At 29.6% G+C, this 19,139-nt stretch overlaps 1 protein-coding gene across 1 annotated transcript in view; it reads left to right on the forward strand.

Annotated features, from left to right (window-relative positions):
• Window positions 1-19,139, forward strand: part of Ptp69D (Protein tyrosine phosphatase 69D) — a 196,680-nt gene that overhangs the window by 145,956 nt on the left and 31,585 nt on the right. The window contains exons 16-18 of the mRNA XM_075362423.1: window positions 1,855-1,976; window positions 11,298-11,442; window positions 15,574-15,778. Of these exons, the coding sequence (XP_075218538.1) occupies window positions 1,855-1,976; window positions 11,298-11,442; window positions 15,574-15,778 (472 nt within the window). The remainder of the gene's footprint in view (window positions 1-1,854; window positions 1,977-11,297; window positions 11,443-15,573; window positions 15,779-19,139) is intronic.

Below are 19,139 nucleotides of genomic sequence, written 5' to 3' on the forward strand. Positions count from 1 at the left end.
AGAGGTTAGTTTGTTGCTTCAAAAGATGAAGCAAATCATTATCAGTATAATAATGAAAAATTTCCAAAACAGAACTCTCACTGTCCAACTCAGGAACATCAGTGATTCCATAATCGCTACAAAAAATGATCAATATCACGTATCTTATCTATAGCGTTGTCCAACCATCATCACTTCCAACAACTTGTGTCCTGTTCTGATCAGCTTCACTTTCTTCAGAATCTTTGAAAAAAATAAAAAAATAGACATAATGCAATAATACTTTATGAATGAGGGCTATATTATTTTTCGGCAATAATATATAAAAATAAGACAATAATATTTTTATGAATGAAAATAAAACAATTCAGATGAATGGCTAATAATTTGTTTGTTAATTATAAGTTGTTTTACTAAAAACATAACTTGAAAAAATATAAGTAAATAAGATGTAGCCAAGTGCAAATAAATGCAGGCTATTCATTTATAAATATAGGTTATTTACTACTACATACTGAGTATGGCATGTTACTAAACAGAAAAGTTACAAAAACAAGCAGAAAAACAAATAAAACAGATGTAGGTTATTCTTTTATATGTACATAGTTTTGCTTTTTTCTACAGGTGGGCCTAAGCTTTTACATGTTGGTTACAAAAATGTAATGGAAACAGAATAATTCAGATTAAAAGGAAATAATATGTAAAATAAAAATTTACTAACAACAACCTGATAAACAATATTAATTTAGGCTATTTATGAAAATTGTCTTATCTGTACTATTACTGCCGCCTTCATTTACAAAATCCACATTCATCATCAAAAGGAATATCTTCATCATCACTTTGAAGATCATAAAAAACATCAGTTGTATTATCATGAGCACTATTAGCCTTTGTAACTTTTATTTCAAAATGTAAACAAACACAGTAACTCACTAATTTACAAAACATAAACAAACATGGTAACATCGATCTCAGTTATGACTCAAAATGAAACTATAAAAAGAAAATTGATATTACAAAAATGCAATCTTAACGGATCCCATCTTTTGACATGATATACATTTAATAACGTGAAAATACAAAGTCCGTCAAATGATGTGATCTGCATTTTTCAGTAGTTGACCCATCCTGTCAAATGGCAGGATTAGTGCTGTAGTGTTAATCGTGCAGGTTACATTGCTTACTGTAAAAAAAGTATCTGGAGATCCATGTATCTGTAGAAAATTTGATTGTAATATTTATCTTATTTTAGTTCTATAACTGCAAGTATACATTCTCTTCATAAACCAATAATTGCTTTTCTTTTATCATTATTATCCAAACTGTGAAAAATTTGGCTGCCATAACTCCAGTTGTTAGATAAATTGTAGATGCTATATTATACATTTCTGTATGAAAAATTAGTTTAATCATTTTTTCTTGATCAGGTGAATTATATTTTATTCTTAACGTTATGAAATGTTCACGAACCATACTGATGTCTTTAGTAATGGTCCTTATACTTAAGGATGAGTATAAATAATGATCGTGTTGATCTTGATATTCTGAAGATTATAATCACTGATGATGAGTTTTGGCTGTAAGCCTGCAACCCATATACAAAGGGTCAGTTTTTTTTCAGTGATCTCCAGTGTCATTAAAACTAAAAAAATCAAGACATAAAAGTCGAGTCAAAAAATAAAATCAAGTCATAAAAATAAAAAAAGGCTAAAAATCAAGTGAATTTTTTTTATTGAAGAGTTTTGTATTGTGAATATTTTTATTATGTTATTATAATTTAATTTTCTATGAATCATTCACTCTGTTGATAAATTTCTTAGTTCTCTTTTTTCTAATTTTGTGTTTATTACATTACACTTTTTTTATTCTCAGATCTTATGTGTACTGGTTTTCCTCATAATTCTACTGCTGTTTGTTCTGTGTTTACTGCAACATTACACTAAACAAGTAGCTGAAGCTCAGGGTGTTGAAATGTCACTACGCAGTTCATTTAGGTAGGTGTTATGATTATTCTGTATCTTAAACAGTAAGTTGAGTATGTAATTTAGGAATGTAATATTAAATCGATTAACTTATAAAATGTTTAATTCCAAATGGTGTGTCTAAGTATCATTCCATTATAATCTCTTACTGCTGTTGCTATTTTTCTCTTATGTACGTTAAGCCTATTAATCCATTCACTCTATTTTAATTCTCTATGGTATTTCATTCTGCTTTTCAGTTTGCTTTTGATGTCTACCTTATTACTTCAGATGGCGAATGAATGGATGAATCATCCATCCATTTGCTATCTGAATTTTTAACTCCACATTATCATCCTTTCAGTTCATAATCTTTGAAATAAAGTGTGAAGTCTTATTTATTTTTAAACTGAATTTATGTCCTACCAATAAATCCTTGCCATTCAGGATTTTTACACATTTCTACATTCTGCCAAAAGGACAATATCTTCAGTAGTTCTTAACATTTTAACTTTTTCTTCTTGGATAGTTATAAACTTAAATTTTTCTCTCAGTCGCTGTATTATTTATTTTTTATTTTCTTTTCCTATATTTCAAGTCTGAATTTTCTAAAAATTTTAAATGGTTTGTTCCACTCCACATTATCAAATGATTCTCCAGATCTACTGATCAATGTAGATGACCTTATTTTCTAAGTCTGCCATCTAATGTTAATCTGAGAGCCAGAATAGACTGACAGACTGTTAGACTGAAAATGCAGTAGTTTTCTTACTTATCTCTTCTAGTTTCCTTTGGTACAGTAACAGTACATTATTTTTTAATTACTTCTCCAATTTCATAAACTTCATACATTTTTACAGTTTACATTCTGTTCAACCCTGCTTTTTTAAAATTAGGCAGTAATTAGATGGTATGACATCTATTGCTGCTGTCTTATTTCTAAGCGTTTTAGAGCTCTATCAAACTCATTTCAAAACCCTCAATTGTCAATTTTTTCTCTTCCTAGACCTTTTTTGATAATTAATTCCCTCTTTATAGTCCCTCTTCATATTCCTGCCTGCTGTTTGCTATTTCTTGTTTCTCAAATTAGTTTATTATCTGCACATACGGTACTGTTATTACATTTTGGCTTCATTTACCCTAACATTTTCTTTTTTTTCTATATGCTGAATTTAACATTCCAATAATCATACTTTACTTCACCGTATCTCTTCATAGACTGATTTCCTTTGTTGTTTTGTACCTACTATTAATTTTATTTCTAAAGTGCTTCTACTTCATCAGAGAAGATGATGAAGAGCCTGCCTTTATCATCTTGGAATTATTGTGCTTTATATACTTGTCTATTAGTTCGAATACATATTTTGTTATCTGTGGTTTTCTATCGACAGTTATGTTTTTATCCAAAATCTCCTCTCTTGCCTTAATTATTTCCATTTACATTTTAACATTTCATTTTCAACTGAATGTTCTCTTGTACATTTTTTAGTACTGTGTGTATTATTTATTAAACTTTAACTTCACATTATTCTGTCTCTGTATATTGTATTTTTGTTTTTTAATTTCTTCAGTTCCAGCTTAAATTTTTTTCATAACTAAGTTGTATTTTAAAAAACTTTGATTACAAAATTTAATTTTGAAATATTTTTCAATTTTCCCTTCTTGTACTTCTATCTCCCATTACTCTCAAATTGTCTCCTTGATTAGATTACACCAGTCTGCTTTTTGAAATTTTTTATCACATGATTTTTTTTAAAAACAGGTGTTCTTACATCTATTTTTAATGCTGATACCAAAAATAATATTCATATTTACTTATCACGTCAGGATTTTGTTTAACAAGAGGATTATTTTTGTGATTGCTTTAATTATTGATCAAATAATTAGTACGTTTAAACATCATTATTTATAGAGATATTTTTCTTACAAATATTATTTCTAAAAGTTATTGATAAATGTTATTAAAAATTTTTGTAATATTTTGAGAACAGTAAAACAAAGAAAGGATCATTAATTCACAAATTTTCTCTTAAGCGATTTCCTTCTGCTTTTTCTGTATTGCCCCATTGTACCATCCAGCAATAATTGGCCATTATGTTTCATTCCAATCTCCTTGGAAACACTTTTACATCTCCCTTATATCTTGGTGATACCGTTTACCTGGCTCTGCACAAAAATGCCTGAGATTTTCTGGAAAAGTAGTCTATGTGTGGGTGCAGAAAATCTATTTTAACACTCATCCTACAACCAAGCTTCTTGAAATTTTCCAACATCATGTCAACAATTTTCTTATAATTGGGATCTTTTTTATTCCCCCAGAAAATTCTCAGTAACAGAGCTAAAGGAAATCCAGGCATCTTTCTCTCCCATTCATTGTATTATGAAAATCTGTGCCCTTCATCAATTTGCAGATTTGAGTTGCAACAAAAATTTCAGCTTTCAATTTCTCTTGTGTGACAAAAGGAAATTTCATTGATAGGTATTGAAAACAGGCCCTATCTTGTAAAGCTGTTACAAACTGCTTCATTAAGCCCAATTCTATGTGTAATGGTGTAAGTAACACTTTGTTGCAGTCTGCAAGTGGTTCTTGCAAAATATTCTTGCTACCAGGCACTAATTGCTTTCTCTCTGGCCAAACTCCCACACTTCAATGTTTTTCCTTTGTCCGACTATCCCACTCACATAAAAAGCAAGGGATCTTTGTGTATCCATCTTGTTGACCTAATAGTATTCCTATTACTTTGAAGTCACCACAGATTAACTGATTGTGTTTCTCATATTGAATATTTTCTAACGATATCTTCATATATTTTGGAATGTTTCTTTCATTGTAACTGATTGAGCCACAGGGAATGATGTGTATATGTTTACATTATGAAGTAATATACCTTTAAGACTTCTTTTTGATGAGTCAACAAAAAACCTCCATTAACTAGGATCATGTTCAGTTCCATAAAACAGCATTAACTTGTTTATGTCACTGCAGTAAACCAAGGAACTGTTATGTGAGAAAAAAGGAATTAGTTCTTTTTCTCTGTGTTTGTACCATGAAAAATGTGTACCTGGTGCTAAAAAATTCTTATTTTTAAGTTAGGACCGTAGTAATTCTGTGGATATCTTAGGTAAATTCAAATCTTGTACCAGATCGTTAAGTTCAGCTTGAGAAAATAGTTTTGGGGTAATATCTTCAGCAGGTTTGTATTCATCAGATTTGGTTTGGGATATTTTGCTATCAACATAATCTTCAACTTTGTCCTCTGAATCGGCTGGAGGAAGAAGGTAAGGTAAGTCCATGTGTAATTGGCCTAATAGCTGAAGGAATGCTTGGATACACAATTTGTTTTTTTTATTTTTTGAAGTGGAGCCCTTAACATCAAATATAACAATCCTGAAGGTGGTCTTTAGGCTGTCTCCAAACCATAGGAGTGGCAAATGGCATACATGATTTCTTACCTGTAGTCCACAACCTCAATCTTTCTATAAGATACCGCAAACCTTTTTTGGTGCTAACTCATGGTTTGTCCTGGTTTCCAAGTTTCACTTTGAAATAAGCATAATAAGTTTTTATCACAAAGTCTTTTATCTCTGTTCTTTGTTTAAGAACCACATAATTTCCACAAATGTAACAAAAAACATTGGGGTTGTTTTTCCACTTACGTGTAGACATTACTTAAAATATAAAAGACACTAGTGAAAATGAAGAACAGCCTGTCTGTTATTGCACTCAAAATAGGCTGATCGAAAAATAACTCCAAAAATACACACACTTTGAAATCATATCAAGCATTGTAAGTGGTATACAAATGATAAGAAGAGAAAAAGTGGTGCCAACATACCTGTTTACAGAAAAATATCCCTCTAACAATTTCCCTTATCTCCCATTGCCTTAGAAAAGAATATAGTCTAATTGTGAAAAAAAAACTATGCGTGATTGACACAAAAGTTGGTAACATATCTGAAATCAGCATGAAAATTAGTTTAAAAACACATAGTAATTATTAGTCGCCTGATATCATGTAGACTAGTGTTATGTATTTCTTGTAAACCCTTTCTACTTACTCATATGCTGATAAAATGTACAAACTTGTATTATTTTTGTAGGTTTAGGTCTAAATTTATCCTGACTAAAATAATTATCTCACTTACAATACATTCTTTACTCTATTTTTTTTTTTCATTATTACTTCAATTTCTGCATTTCCATTTTTTATTTTACATTATCTTATAATTCCTTGATCAACAGTATTTCCATCTTTCAACCTTACTTCACTAATTTGTACTGTATCTAGCCCTAACCTCCCACTCTCTTGATTTAAGTTATTTCTGATCATGTTAAATTAAATATTATTGATGTATGTGTGGGGAGTATACCCAGACCCTGAGTAGGTTAGGATTGAGAAGGGCAGCCCTCCTGGGGAGGGGCATTTCGGCATTTCAGAAGGGACAATTAGGATGCTCTTATGATCCAGAAGGTAATGGAAGGAATGGGTGGACAAAAAAGAATCCAAAAACAAGGGGGCGCTTCTACACCATAACATACAGGTGCAACCAAGGCAACGTCTTCTAGCCAGTTACTGGTCGCCCCTTGTTGTGTTCAAAAAAATTTGAAAAAGTATTATAAAGCAGTTATATTAAAAGAAATTTAAAATAATCAAAATATGAAAAAATTAAATGAATAAATAAAAACTCCTTCAGTAATTCAAGAGAAGATGCCTTGAAAATAATTACAAAAAAAAAAAATTTGAAGGTATATAATTATTAACAGACAAAAAATGACAAACAGTGAAAAAGTTACTGACATTGTAGAACAGCTTGGTGTAGTCAAGTAGTCAATTACTATATAATTCTTACTTGTTTGCTTGCTGTTACAATGAAAAAATGTTTCTCCTGACCTTAATAGAAAATTTTGACCATGCATTGAATGAAGTTAGTATTTCATGTATACAGATGCTTGGATCACATAATTATTTATAAAATAAAAAATAAACTAAAAGAAAATGTTTGGTGTAAATTTCTAGGCATTATTTATTATGGGGTTTATTTTAATGAAGTTACATCTGGTGAAATGTATTCAATATTTTTGTTCTCATTAACATGGCATTGTAACATATTACATAAACAGGTAACAGAGTCGATATTTCATCAACCCAGTAGGATGTTACCCCCAAAAGCCTCCATTAATTGAAAGTACAGCACATCAAATTCTTTATAACAGAGAAATTTGTTATTTACATTGAATGGCTGTTATTATAACATATCCAAAAGTTTAACAATGTCCAAAAGGCTTAACAATGAATTTTCCAATTAACAGTATGATTTAAAAAATGTTTTTTTCAGAATACAAAAGAGGTAATAGTCATAATATCATGAATACCCATAAAATAAAACTTTGGATTAGTTACATTGACAGCATCTTTTTAATTTACAATAAGTAAATTAATTCAGAACATGAAAAACATAAAATAAACTCTGTAGTTTTTATAAAAATAAAATATGTACAAGAAGTATAAAATAATAAAGTTCCTGGATTAAGAAAAAAAAGAAGATAATAGTAAATTTAAAGAAAAACAATATACACTAAAACTTGCCTATATCAGATACGGCTTGAGAACAATAATTTCTCCATTATTTACAGGCGTCTGCTATTTATAAAAATGTGAATACAGTATTATTTTTTGGTTATTTTACAGAGAAAAAAAACAATTTGAATAGAACAGTATTTTGTATTTATTTCTTGTAAATTAAAATTAAAACAAAAAATTAGTTGCTAATTAAAATGACTTTTTAAAATTTAAGTTTTTTTATGTTGTTTTTCTGACAGTAAAACACTGACCTGTATGTTCATATTTGAATAAAAAGTATAGTAATCGACCAATAAAATAACTGTACTATACTAAAATGGAATAAAAACAACGTAAACTACAAAAATGTTAATCAGAGAAGCTACAGTGTACAAGAATATTATATTAATCAAAATATTTGTACAAAAAAAAATAGTGTAAAAATAAAAAACCAAATACGAATATGTAAAAATAAAAATAAAAAACCAAATACAATATGTACAATTAATTTATATGTAGATAGTTTAAAATAGCTGTCTATTTTAGTTTGAACTAAGTCCTGGTTCATATTTTTTCAATAAGTGACTGCATTTCTTATATTTCAATAATGCAATGCCTTCTGGTAATCCTTTTTGTAAGAAATATTATTTTAATTTTCTAATCTCTTCTCTTGCTTCCTTATTCGTGATAGTAAAGCTTCATTCATTGTCATTTGTTTTGAAAGTAGTCAAGTCTGAGGCAGTAACAAGATCACGGATATCAGTCAATTTGTCATCTGTGTTGAGCCATTGTCAATATTCGGGTACTCTTTGTAGTTTCCAAATGGTTCAATAAGTTCTTGTAATTCACTCTGTTTCACAGAATTTTCATTTGGTTAAATAAGATTTTCAATGTTGGAATTGAAGTTAGTTTTTGGAGGATTAGTACCGGCTTTTACGAAACAGTTTCTCATTGTTGTAGTAGTAACCTGCTTTATAGCCATAAGAATCCATAAAACTGCATCCACCATACAAATGCTTTTAGAATGCTCATCAGCATCTGTAACTTTCATTGCTGACAATAAGTACTGCAACACCATTTTCTGTACTGGATTTTAAAGTTCTGAATGATGGAAGAAGAAATATAAATTTTACATTTTCTAAGATAATGTTAGGGTGGGATTTTGCATTGTAGAAGAATAGTATGACTATCCTACTTTACCTTCCGCATTCTACAATCAGAACTTAAATATCAGTCATCATTATGTCTCTAATCATCCAAAAAATTTTTTATTTGAATACCATTCAATTTCTAATGATACTTCTCTATTATCGCATCACCACTTTTTTCATATTTTTTTTTTTTGAGGCAGCATTTTGTCAAAAAACAACATATTAAACAGAAAATGTCTTTTAGCAAGCGAAGTGAGCGTAGGTTGTTTGTGTAGATACTGTCAGATTGTATGTATATCAACATAACCAACCAAACATAACCTACACTCTCTTCACCGATTAATCTCATCTAATTAACGTTAAATAGCATATAATATGTATATTTAATTAAACAAGGTTAGCAAGTGAAGCAAGTGTAGGTTATGTTTGGTTGGTTATGTTGATATTCATACAATTCATCAGTCAGTACATGGAGTCAACATAAAGTGTTTTGTAATTTCTTTTTTTCATTAAAAAATGTACTTTTTGCACCTAAAATATAAAATTATTATTCATTTTCTCATGAAATCTGAAGAAGTTGCATCGAAAAAAGTGATGGTGCAATAACTAACAAGTACACTAATGAATTTATGTTCATGCTGTTAAAACATTTTGGCTTTGCAGCTTTGTCAGTTATTAGTGGTTTTTCAAATTCACCTGACATATTCACATTGAACATAACAGTCAATCTTTCTTTTTATTTCTTCCCCCTGTACATTTTTCATCTTCCAAACACATTGTTTCACTGGACAAAGCCTGGAAAAAAAGACCAGTCTCATCACAATTAAAAATTTTCTTTCATTATAACTTGTGCATATTTCATTTAACTTTTCCTTCCGCTCAGACAACAAATTCTCATTTACAGCACCAGCATCACCACAGATATTTTTATATGAAATGTTATATCTAATTTGGTATTTATCTAACCAACTCCCTGATGCTTTAAACTCATCGTAACCAAATTCTTTAGCAGTTTCTAAGGCTTTCTCACATATCAAAGTTCAAGAGACTAGAATATTATTAGCATGAGCCCTGCAAAACCACTCGTCAATCAAATTGTTAACCGCTAGGATTGGCATTTCAGGAAATGTAGTTTTGCTTAACTGATTGTCATTTTCAGTCCAAGACTTTAGGATATCAAGTTTACTTTTTAAGTTATTGCTTATCTGAGTTTTTCTGGCATCAAAACGTTTTGCAATATCACACACTGAGTTTTTCTTTTTTGTAGACATTTAATACTGCTACTTTTTCTTTTAATGTCAGGTATTTCCAATTTTGAGATATTTTAAGTTGCAGTAACAATAGTTCAATTTTTATAAAATACATAAAATTTGAACGTACATATTGAAAACTTACTACAAGAAAAAATACAGTACTATATCATAACAAAAATATTGCAAGTGTTCATATACAATATACACTTGCTCAGCAACTGATGATGAACATGCTAGATAATGAATTGATTGAAATCATAACATCAATGTCTAAGTGGGAAGTGATACAATTCACAACAAATAAATTAGTTATACTGAGTATAAAACAGAACAAGGAAAATTACAGTTTTTATTCCTGCTGTCTGTTTTTCAGAACTGATTGAACAGTTTTTATAGGTAAATTCAATGCCCACATCCATTATTGAGACATATTTTATTCATTAATACCACTATAAAACTGCCAGGGAATATCGAAGTGTCTGGTATTAAGGTTAGTTGGTTATTGGGAAGTGTCGTTCAGAGAAGTTTCACTGTATACAATTATAATAGTGAATTATAAAGAAATTTGTTGTTACTATAAAGAAAAAAAAAACAAAAACTTGTAACAATGTGCAACAAAAACTGAATTACATAGAAAGTAAAAACAATTTAACTAAAGGACTAGATATGTAGTACATAGCAATAAGTAATAGTTGTAACATAAGGAATGTTAAATAATAAATTTAAGATAAATTTAATACAAAAACAGAATAAGCATTAGTATAACTTTTCAAAAACAAACATTACACATTACAATGTTTAAAGAAAAAAAATTATATTTGAATTATATATAATTATATAAAATTATTTAAAAAAGTAAATCCATTGATAGTAATATTTATAATAAAGGAGGGATGTGTCGAATAAATTTATATACCTATTATATATATTTATATACTTAATAATTTACATACCTTTTCAATTTTAAAAGTTTATAACGAAAAGCTAAAATCCCATAGATTTAAAAAACTACCTTTATAAATCCACTTACAATAGTAAATTTAATTAACAGTATACATGATCCTAATTTTGTATTGAATTAAACAAAATAATCTTATTATAAAATCAAACTGTAATTTGCTATTCCACTAACTTTTCAGTCACTTGTCATGACTGATCAGAAAAATTCAGTGTAGTCAAGTACAAAAGCTTACTTCGCTTTCAATTAGTTGTCTGTGAAATGAGGTTGCTATATTTTCCTCACTTCTAGATCTCTTCATAAGGTGGAAGCTTTTTGTTATGGGTACAGTTCAAATGTAAGAGTGACAAATGAAAAAAACCCAGTTCGATAAATTATTTTACCTTAGAAAATTTAATCAAGTTTTGTATGAATAAAATGGATGTGGATAGGCACTTGTGCAGATCTCTGCGTGGGAGTCATTTGCCTGTTTCTTCTCATCCACCGGATATGTCACCCATCCTTGCTGCTGACCTGCCTACTGCATTTCAAGAGAGACATAAGAATTCTGATTATGGATTCCAACATGAGTTTGAGGTAGGATACAGCTTGCTTTATTTTTTGTTAATTAACATTACTTTATAATCACAACTGTTTTGTGTATAACAATTTTAAATGAGATGATTTTCAAGTGTTACTAGAGTAATTAGATAACTATACTTGCTATAATTACTTAATTGTTAAAAAAAGGAAGCCTTCTTGTAATTGTTTCACAAGTGATGTAAAAAGTACTGTTTTTCAGTTATTGTTATTATTAATATTTAGGGAAGAGAAGATATGTCAGTGTGACTTTATAAGACAACTTGGTCTTTCCTGTGCATGTGATGTAATAAACATTGTCCGTTTGTAGACTGTAGTAGAACTACCTGTGATAATGTCAAGCAAATGTATAGATATTGATCCACATATTCTGCCTTTTTTGCATGGGTTATTTTGCATTTAACTTTGTCCTATTGTTCATTGATAGTTTTGGCCAGTACATTTTTTCTAACTTATGATGAAAAATAAAAGTAAAATATATTAATTGTATATGAAAAAAATAAAAGTAAAATATATTAATTGTATATGAAAAAAATAAAAGTAAAATATATTAATTATATTTGGTGTATAGTTTTTTATTTCTTATATTAAAATATACCATACATGTAAATTGTTTTGAATTTTTTTTGGGTTTTTTTATCCAATTACAAAGTGAAATGTTAATCATGCTCTCCTCCCATTGCTAAGTTTGCCATGTACAATTTGGTAGAAATAAGTTCTCTAGTTGTGTTTATTTTATTATGGAGTTCCTTTTATATTACCAACAGCCTAGTACATAGAGTGTACTCTGATATACTCGCGTAAATTTGCATATCTTTATATACTTTCATATTGTGAGCATAATAGTATTAGGATGTTCTAGCTTCAGGAAATACTTTGTTACATTTCAATATGTATTACAGTAATCCCTTGGTTTAATGCGATTTGATATACAGTATTTTGAATTTGTACGGTTGATTTTATAACACTGTCCCTTGACTTAACGCGAGTCTGGTTTCGAATTAACGCAGACAGAATTACTTTATATAAGGTATAAAATAATATTCGTGAAAGAATTCTTAAAAAATATTGTTACTATTCTTATTGTTTCAGTAAACAATACACATGGACTTATATCTACATGTAATGCAGTAAACAATGAAAGAGGTTTTCCCTTTTAATAATGGCATACTGAAGTGTGTTAGGTTGGTAATACTGAAGTTTTTGGTTTATAAACATTTTAATGATCACAGTCAACCAGACATTAGCTGTTCTGAGAATATATTGTGTTCTGTTATTTTGTCTTATGTTATATTACTGTGCATTAAATAATTCTGATCAGGTCGTGTTCAAGGTGTGATACAAAGGCTGCAGTACATATAGTATTTGTAATTTATTGTGTGAGATATTTTAAGATTTTATTGTGAATTATTTACGTATTACGTTTTTATTTTATATTTTTGTGTTTTTAACTATGTCTTATCTTAAGCATATGGTAAAGAAAAGGAAAACTATCACTCTTGAGACAAAGTTGGATGTGATAAAAATCATGATGATGGTTTAAGTAACATTGATTTTTAAAATCGTCTTGGCCTTGTTGAATCAACAGTTCGTTCGATAATTAAAAATAAGAATATAATTATGATTGCTGGAAAAATTGCTGTTCCTCTACAGGCTACACAGTTATCTTATTATTATTCGTGAAAGAGCTAAGTTTGCATGAACTATTAAGACCTAAGTACCATGCTGAAGATATCAACCTATTCAATGCAAGCAGAGGATGGTTTGAAAATTTTAAGAAATGTTCAAACCTGCATAACATTTTGATTCAAAGTGAAGCAGCCATTGCAAATGAAGAAGCTGAAAAATTTTTAAAAATCGACAAATTATCATGAGATACTCGTCATAGCAACTATTTAATGTTCACAAAATAGTGATTTTTTTTTTGGAAAAATATGCCTAAACATACTTTTATCACAAAAGAAGAATGCCATATGCCTGGTTTTAAAGTATCTAAAGATCAATTCACACTTTTACTTGGAGAAAATGTAAAGGGGAACTGTAAACTAAAACCGTTGCTGGTATATAACTCATAAGATCCCCATGCTTTTAAAGGAATTAACAAACAATCTCTTCCCATGTATTATTGGACATCCAACCAAAAAGCATGGGTAACAAGGTGCATTTTTTCTGACTGGTTTAAGAATTGTTTTAGCCTGCAACTCAAAAGGTTTTGCACAAGAAAATATTGCACACAAAGCTGTTCTACTGCTTGATAACGCTCCTGGAAATCCAAGTTCCGAGGAATTGGAAGCAGTTAATTTACATGTAAAAGTCATTTGTATGCCTGCAAATATGACATCACTTATACAGTCATGTGGTCAAAGATTGATAGCCACGTTCAAGCAATGAGATCTGTGATTTGCAAATGTTCTGGAAAAAATATAACATCCTTCATGTTGTATACAATGTTGGAGAAGCATGGAAAGAAATCAAAGAGAGTATGCTATGTGGAGTATGGTGCAAGCTATATCAAGATGATGATCAAGATCAGACTGCATTTGATGGTAATGGACAAGAAATTACAGGTACTATTAAAAATGAAGTTGTGCAACTTGCCAGCAGTGTTGGGCTTGAAATTGATGCTGACGATGTAAATGAACTTGTGGAAGGAGATAAACAACTTTTAGAAAATGATGACTTGTTAGCCCTAGCCGAGTCGCCAAATGAGCAGCTAGATGAGAATTCAAGTAGCAGCAACACATCATTTAAATCAGAGTTATCAAAAATCAACAGTGGTGAACCTTCAAACTCATTCTCCATTTCTCAGCCACAATTAATAGTAAAAGGATTACAGGAGGCATCAAAGGATTTTGTGATTATCTAACTAAAAATGATCCTGATTGAGAACAAAGTACAAAAGTTGTAAATGGACTGTTAGGTGATACGAAATGCCACAAGATGGTGCTAAATTAGTTGCCACCATCAGTAAAACAAGGTAAACTGGACAGTTATTTTAAGAAACCAAAGCTGAACTAAATCACAAGTTTTTTTTTTGAATTTAGACCTATATAGATTTATTTTAAGTTAACTATTTTTTTAATAATACTGTACTATATTATGATTTTTCTTTTGTACTTTATTATTCTTATATTTTTTACTTTGTTTCTATAACACTGTACTGTATGTAATCATATTTACTGTACTGGATTCGATTTATATTCCATTAAGTAAAGTATGTTTAGCCAAACTCTTTAAAAATTCTGTATTTTATACCTGTAAAACGAATTATGAATTTAGCCTACCAAATACGTACATATACAGATACTATACTGCACAGTAGTACAGTACTGTACCTTTTTTGAGAAACAGTTTTAATTTACGTGGTTTTAATTTATGCAACAATTTTCAGGGATGAATTAACCGCGTAAATCAAGGGATCCCTGTATTTTAAAGCAATAGATAAGTTATACTTGTTTAGTAATAACAGTTCTCTGTAACAATAAATTTTTACCATGTGAACTCTTGTTATAACGGCCCTGTTTAAAATTCAAATTAGCTTTATTAGAAAAATTTGATAGAGATACATTCACTTTTTTGGAAGATTAAAATTATGCTACAGGAATCGTTAAACAAAATAATATATTATAAAAACATCCAAATAAACAAAGTAAATAAAAATATGAAGCAGATGAAACAAAATCCATCATCTCTTTTATATTTGTCTTGTCAGGAATGTATTTGTTTTCAAAGTTCATTATGGTCATATGGTAAACGTACTATGTTTGTGTGTTTTCATTTTATATTTTTTGCTCTTACCTCTTTATACAAACAAAACTTGATGAAGATTTAAAATCTTTTTTTTTTTAATTGATTGGTAATTTATAAGACAATTAAAAGTGTTTTTTAGAATTTCAATAAAATGCAATGTTTGCTAGTGAAGATAACAAAAATCCTTTCAAACTTGATGAAGTTGAAGCTATCTTTTGCTGTCTATTATTTATTTTCTATTTCAATACTGGTGAATCGTGGTTTTCTGTTTGCTTTTGTAAAGTATTACGGGTGAATTTGTAACTTTTTTTTTTAAATGGATTATAGCTATAATATTTTATTACATTCTATAATTGATGAGATATTTATGTTTTATAGCTTCTGCCAGATGGATTTCCAGATAGAACAACTAGAGCATCTGAAGCTAGAGAAAGCGCTTATAAGAATCGATATCCTGATATTAAAGCCTATGATCAGACAAGAGTAAAATTATCTCAGATAGATAGTATTGCGGGTTCAGATTATATTAATGCTAATTTTGTTATGGGTTATAAAGAACGCAAAAAATTCATCTGTGCCCAAGGTAAATATATATATATTTTTTTACTTTTGATATAGTAACATGAGAAATGGAAATGGCCAATGTACTATTTACAAACAGAAAATGAATTTAAACAACTGAAAATTGTTTTGAATGTCTAATTTTTAGAACTATGTTTAATTAAGAATTTTAGATATATATTGTACCTGCTTTTTTTAAATCATTTTCTTCTTTCTTTTGGTTCACTTGAATATTTTTAATGTATTCAACGATTATCACTGCTAAGGTTGAGCATAAGAAGTATAATTTTTTTATTTATTTTGATTATTTGAAAGATATTTTTTTGTCTTCAGTCATTTGACTGGTTTAATGCAGCTATCCAAGATTCCTTATCTAGTGCCAGTCATTTCATTTCAGTATACTGCCTACATCCTATATCCCTAACAATTTGTTTTACATATTCCAAACGTTGCCTGCCTGCACAATTTTTCCCATCTACCTGTCCGCAATATCATTCCAGATGCCTTAACACGTGGCCTATAAGTCTTGTCTCTTCTTTTAGCTATATTTTTCCAAATGCTTCTTTCTTCATCAATTCACCCACCTGATTTTTAACATTCTCCTATAGCACCACATTTCAAAAACTTCTAATCTTTTCTTCTCAGTTACTTTGATCGACCAAGTTTCATTACCATATAAAGCTATGCTCCAAACATTTACTTCCAAAAATCCTTTCCTGATGTTTAAATTAATTTTTGATGTAAGCAAAAATTATTATATTTCTGACTGAAAGCTCATTTCGCCTGTGCTATTCAACATTTTATATCGTTCCTACTTCATTCATCTTAAGTAATCTACTTTCCAAATAAAAAAATTCTTCTACCTCCATAGTCTTTTCTCGTCCTATTTTTATATTCAGTGGTCCATCTCCTTTATTTCTACTACATTTCATTATTATAGTTTTGTTCTTGTTTATTTTCATGAGGTAGTTCTTGCATAGGACTTCATCCATGCCATTATTGTTTTTTCTTAGATCTTTTTACTCTCAGCTAGAATTACTGTATCATCAGCAAATCATAGCATCTTTATATTTTTATCTTGTACTGTTACTCCAGATCTAAATTGTTCTTTACCATCATTAACCGGTAGTTCTATATAAAGATTAAAAAGTAACGGGGATAGAGAACATCCTTGTCAGACTCCATTTTTTATTACGGCTTCTTTCTTATGTTCTTCAATCATTACTATTGCTGTTTGGTTCCTGTAAATGTTAGCAATTGTTTTTCTATCTGTATTTGAACCCTTATTTTTTTTAAATGCTGAACATTTTATTCCAGTCTACGTTATTGAATGCCTTCTCTAGGTCTATAAATGCCAAGTATATTGGTTTGTTTTTCTTTAATCTTCCTTCTACTATGAATGTGAGTGTTAAAATTGTATCCCTTGTCCTATACTTTTCCTAAAACCAAATTGGTCTTCTCCTAACACTTCTTCCATCCTTCTCAATTTTTCTGTACAGAATTTTAGTATGATTTCTGATGCATGAGTAGTTAAGCTAATTTTTCTGTATTCTTCACATTTTTCTGCTCCTTCTTTCTTTGGTATAATGACAATAACACTCTTTTTGAAGTCTGGATGGAACTTCCCCTTTTTCGTAAATATTACACACCAGTTTGTATAATCTATCTATCGCTTCCTCACCAGCACTGCGCACTAATTCTGCAGGTATCCCATCTATCCCAGTAGCCTTTCTCCCATTCAAATCTTTTAATGCTTTATTAAATTCAGATCTCCTGTTTCATCCTCTTCCACTTCTTCTTCTTCCTCTATAACACCAATTTTCTAATTCATTTCCTCCGCATAACTCTTCAATATATTCCACCCAGCTATCAACATTTTCTTTCATATTATACATCAGGGTACCATCTTTATTTAACACATCATTAGATTTTAACTTATGTATCACAAAATTCTTCTTAACTTTCCTGTATGCTCCGTCTATTTTACCAATGATCATTTTTCTTTCCGCTTATGAGCACTTTTCTTTAATCCACTCTTCATTCGCTTATTTGCACTTCCTGTTTATAGTATTTCTTAATTGTCGATTGTTCCTTTTACTTTCTTCATCAGTAGCATTCTTATACTTTCTACGTTTATTCATTAACTGCAATATATCCTCTGATATCCAGGGTTTTCTGCCATTTCTCTTTGTTACACCTAACATTGCTTCTGCTGATTTAAGAATTTCCTTTTTAACATTCTCTCATTCTTCTATATTTCCTACCGTATCTTTTTTTACTCAGATATCTTGCATTGTCCTCCTCAAAAATCTTTTTTGCCTCCTTTTCCTCAAGTTTCTGTAAATCACTCATTCATCTGACACCTTTTCTTTAGGTTTTTAAACCCCAATATACATTTCATTAGCACTAAATTGTGGTCGCTATTGATATCTGCTTCTGTATATGCTTTTCAGTCTACAAGTTGATTTCTAAATCTTTGCATAACCATGATATAATCTATCTGATACCTTGCAGTATTACCCGGCTCTTTCCATGTGTATATTCTTCTACTATGATTTTTAAACTGGGTGTTGGTAATTACTAAATTATACTTCATGCAAAACCCAGTAAGTCGGTCCCCTCTTTCATTCCTTTTGCCCAGCCCATATTCACCCACAATATTTCCTTCCTTGCCTGTTCCAATGCTTGCATTCCAATCTCCAACTATTATTAAATTTTCATTCCTCTTATTTATTTAATTGCTTTATCAATTTCTTTATATACACACTACCTCATCATTAACGTGTGCACTTGTAGGCAAATAGACATTAACTATCGTTGGTTTAGGTTTTGATTTTATCCATATTTCAATGATTCTATTGCTATGCATTTTTATATACTCTATTCTCTTCTCTATCTTCTTGTTCATTACGAAACGGACTCCCCCTCACCACCAAGGTCTCATGATTCATAGAGGGAGAAATATTATATTTACTTAAATGATGTGGATTACACCTGAGTTTGAACAATTTAAAAATATGAAAATGGCATACTATTGACAGGATATAAATTACATTTCTGTTTGTTATTATAATTCCTCTGTAGTTTCTATGGATGTCGATGTGAAACTAAAGAAATATAGTATCTATAAACTATATATGAAAGCATATTCAAGGTTGTATGGAATTAGACACTTTTTAAGGTAATCTGTATTATTAACACTTCAATGTAAACATTTTTATTATAATTCTCATATTTTAAAATATTTTTGTAAAACTTTAACTGATTTCAAATAAAAAAAGAAGATTATTTGCATCACAATTAGTGAGATTGTGAGGAGAATTGAATTATAGTACATGTATAGAAAAACAACCTAGGTTTCTTTTTTCATTGTATGATTCTGT

Source organism: Lycorma delicatula, chromosome 4 (assembly GCF_047948215.1).
Source record: "Lycorma delicatula isolate Av1 chromosome 4, ASM4794821v1, whole genome shotgun sequence".
NCBI classification, from domain to species: Eukaryota; Metazoa; Arthropoda; class Insecta; order Hemiptera; family Fulgoridae; genus Lycorma; species Lycorma delicatula.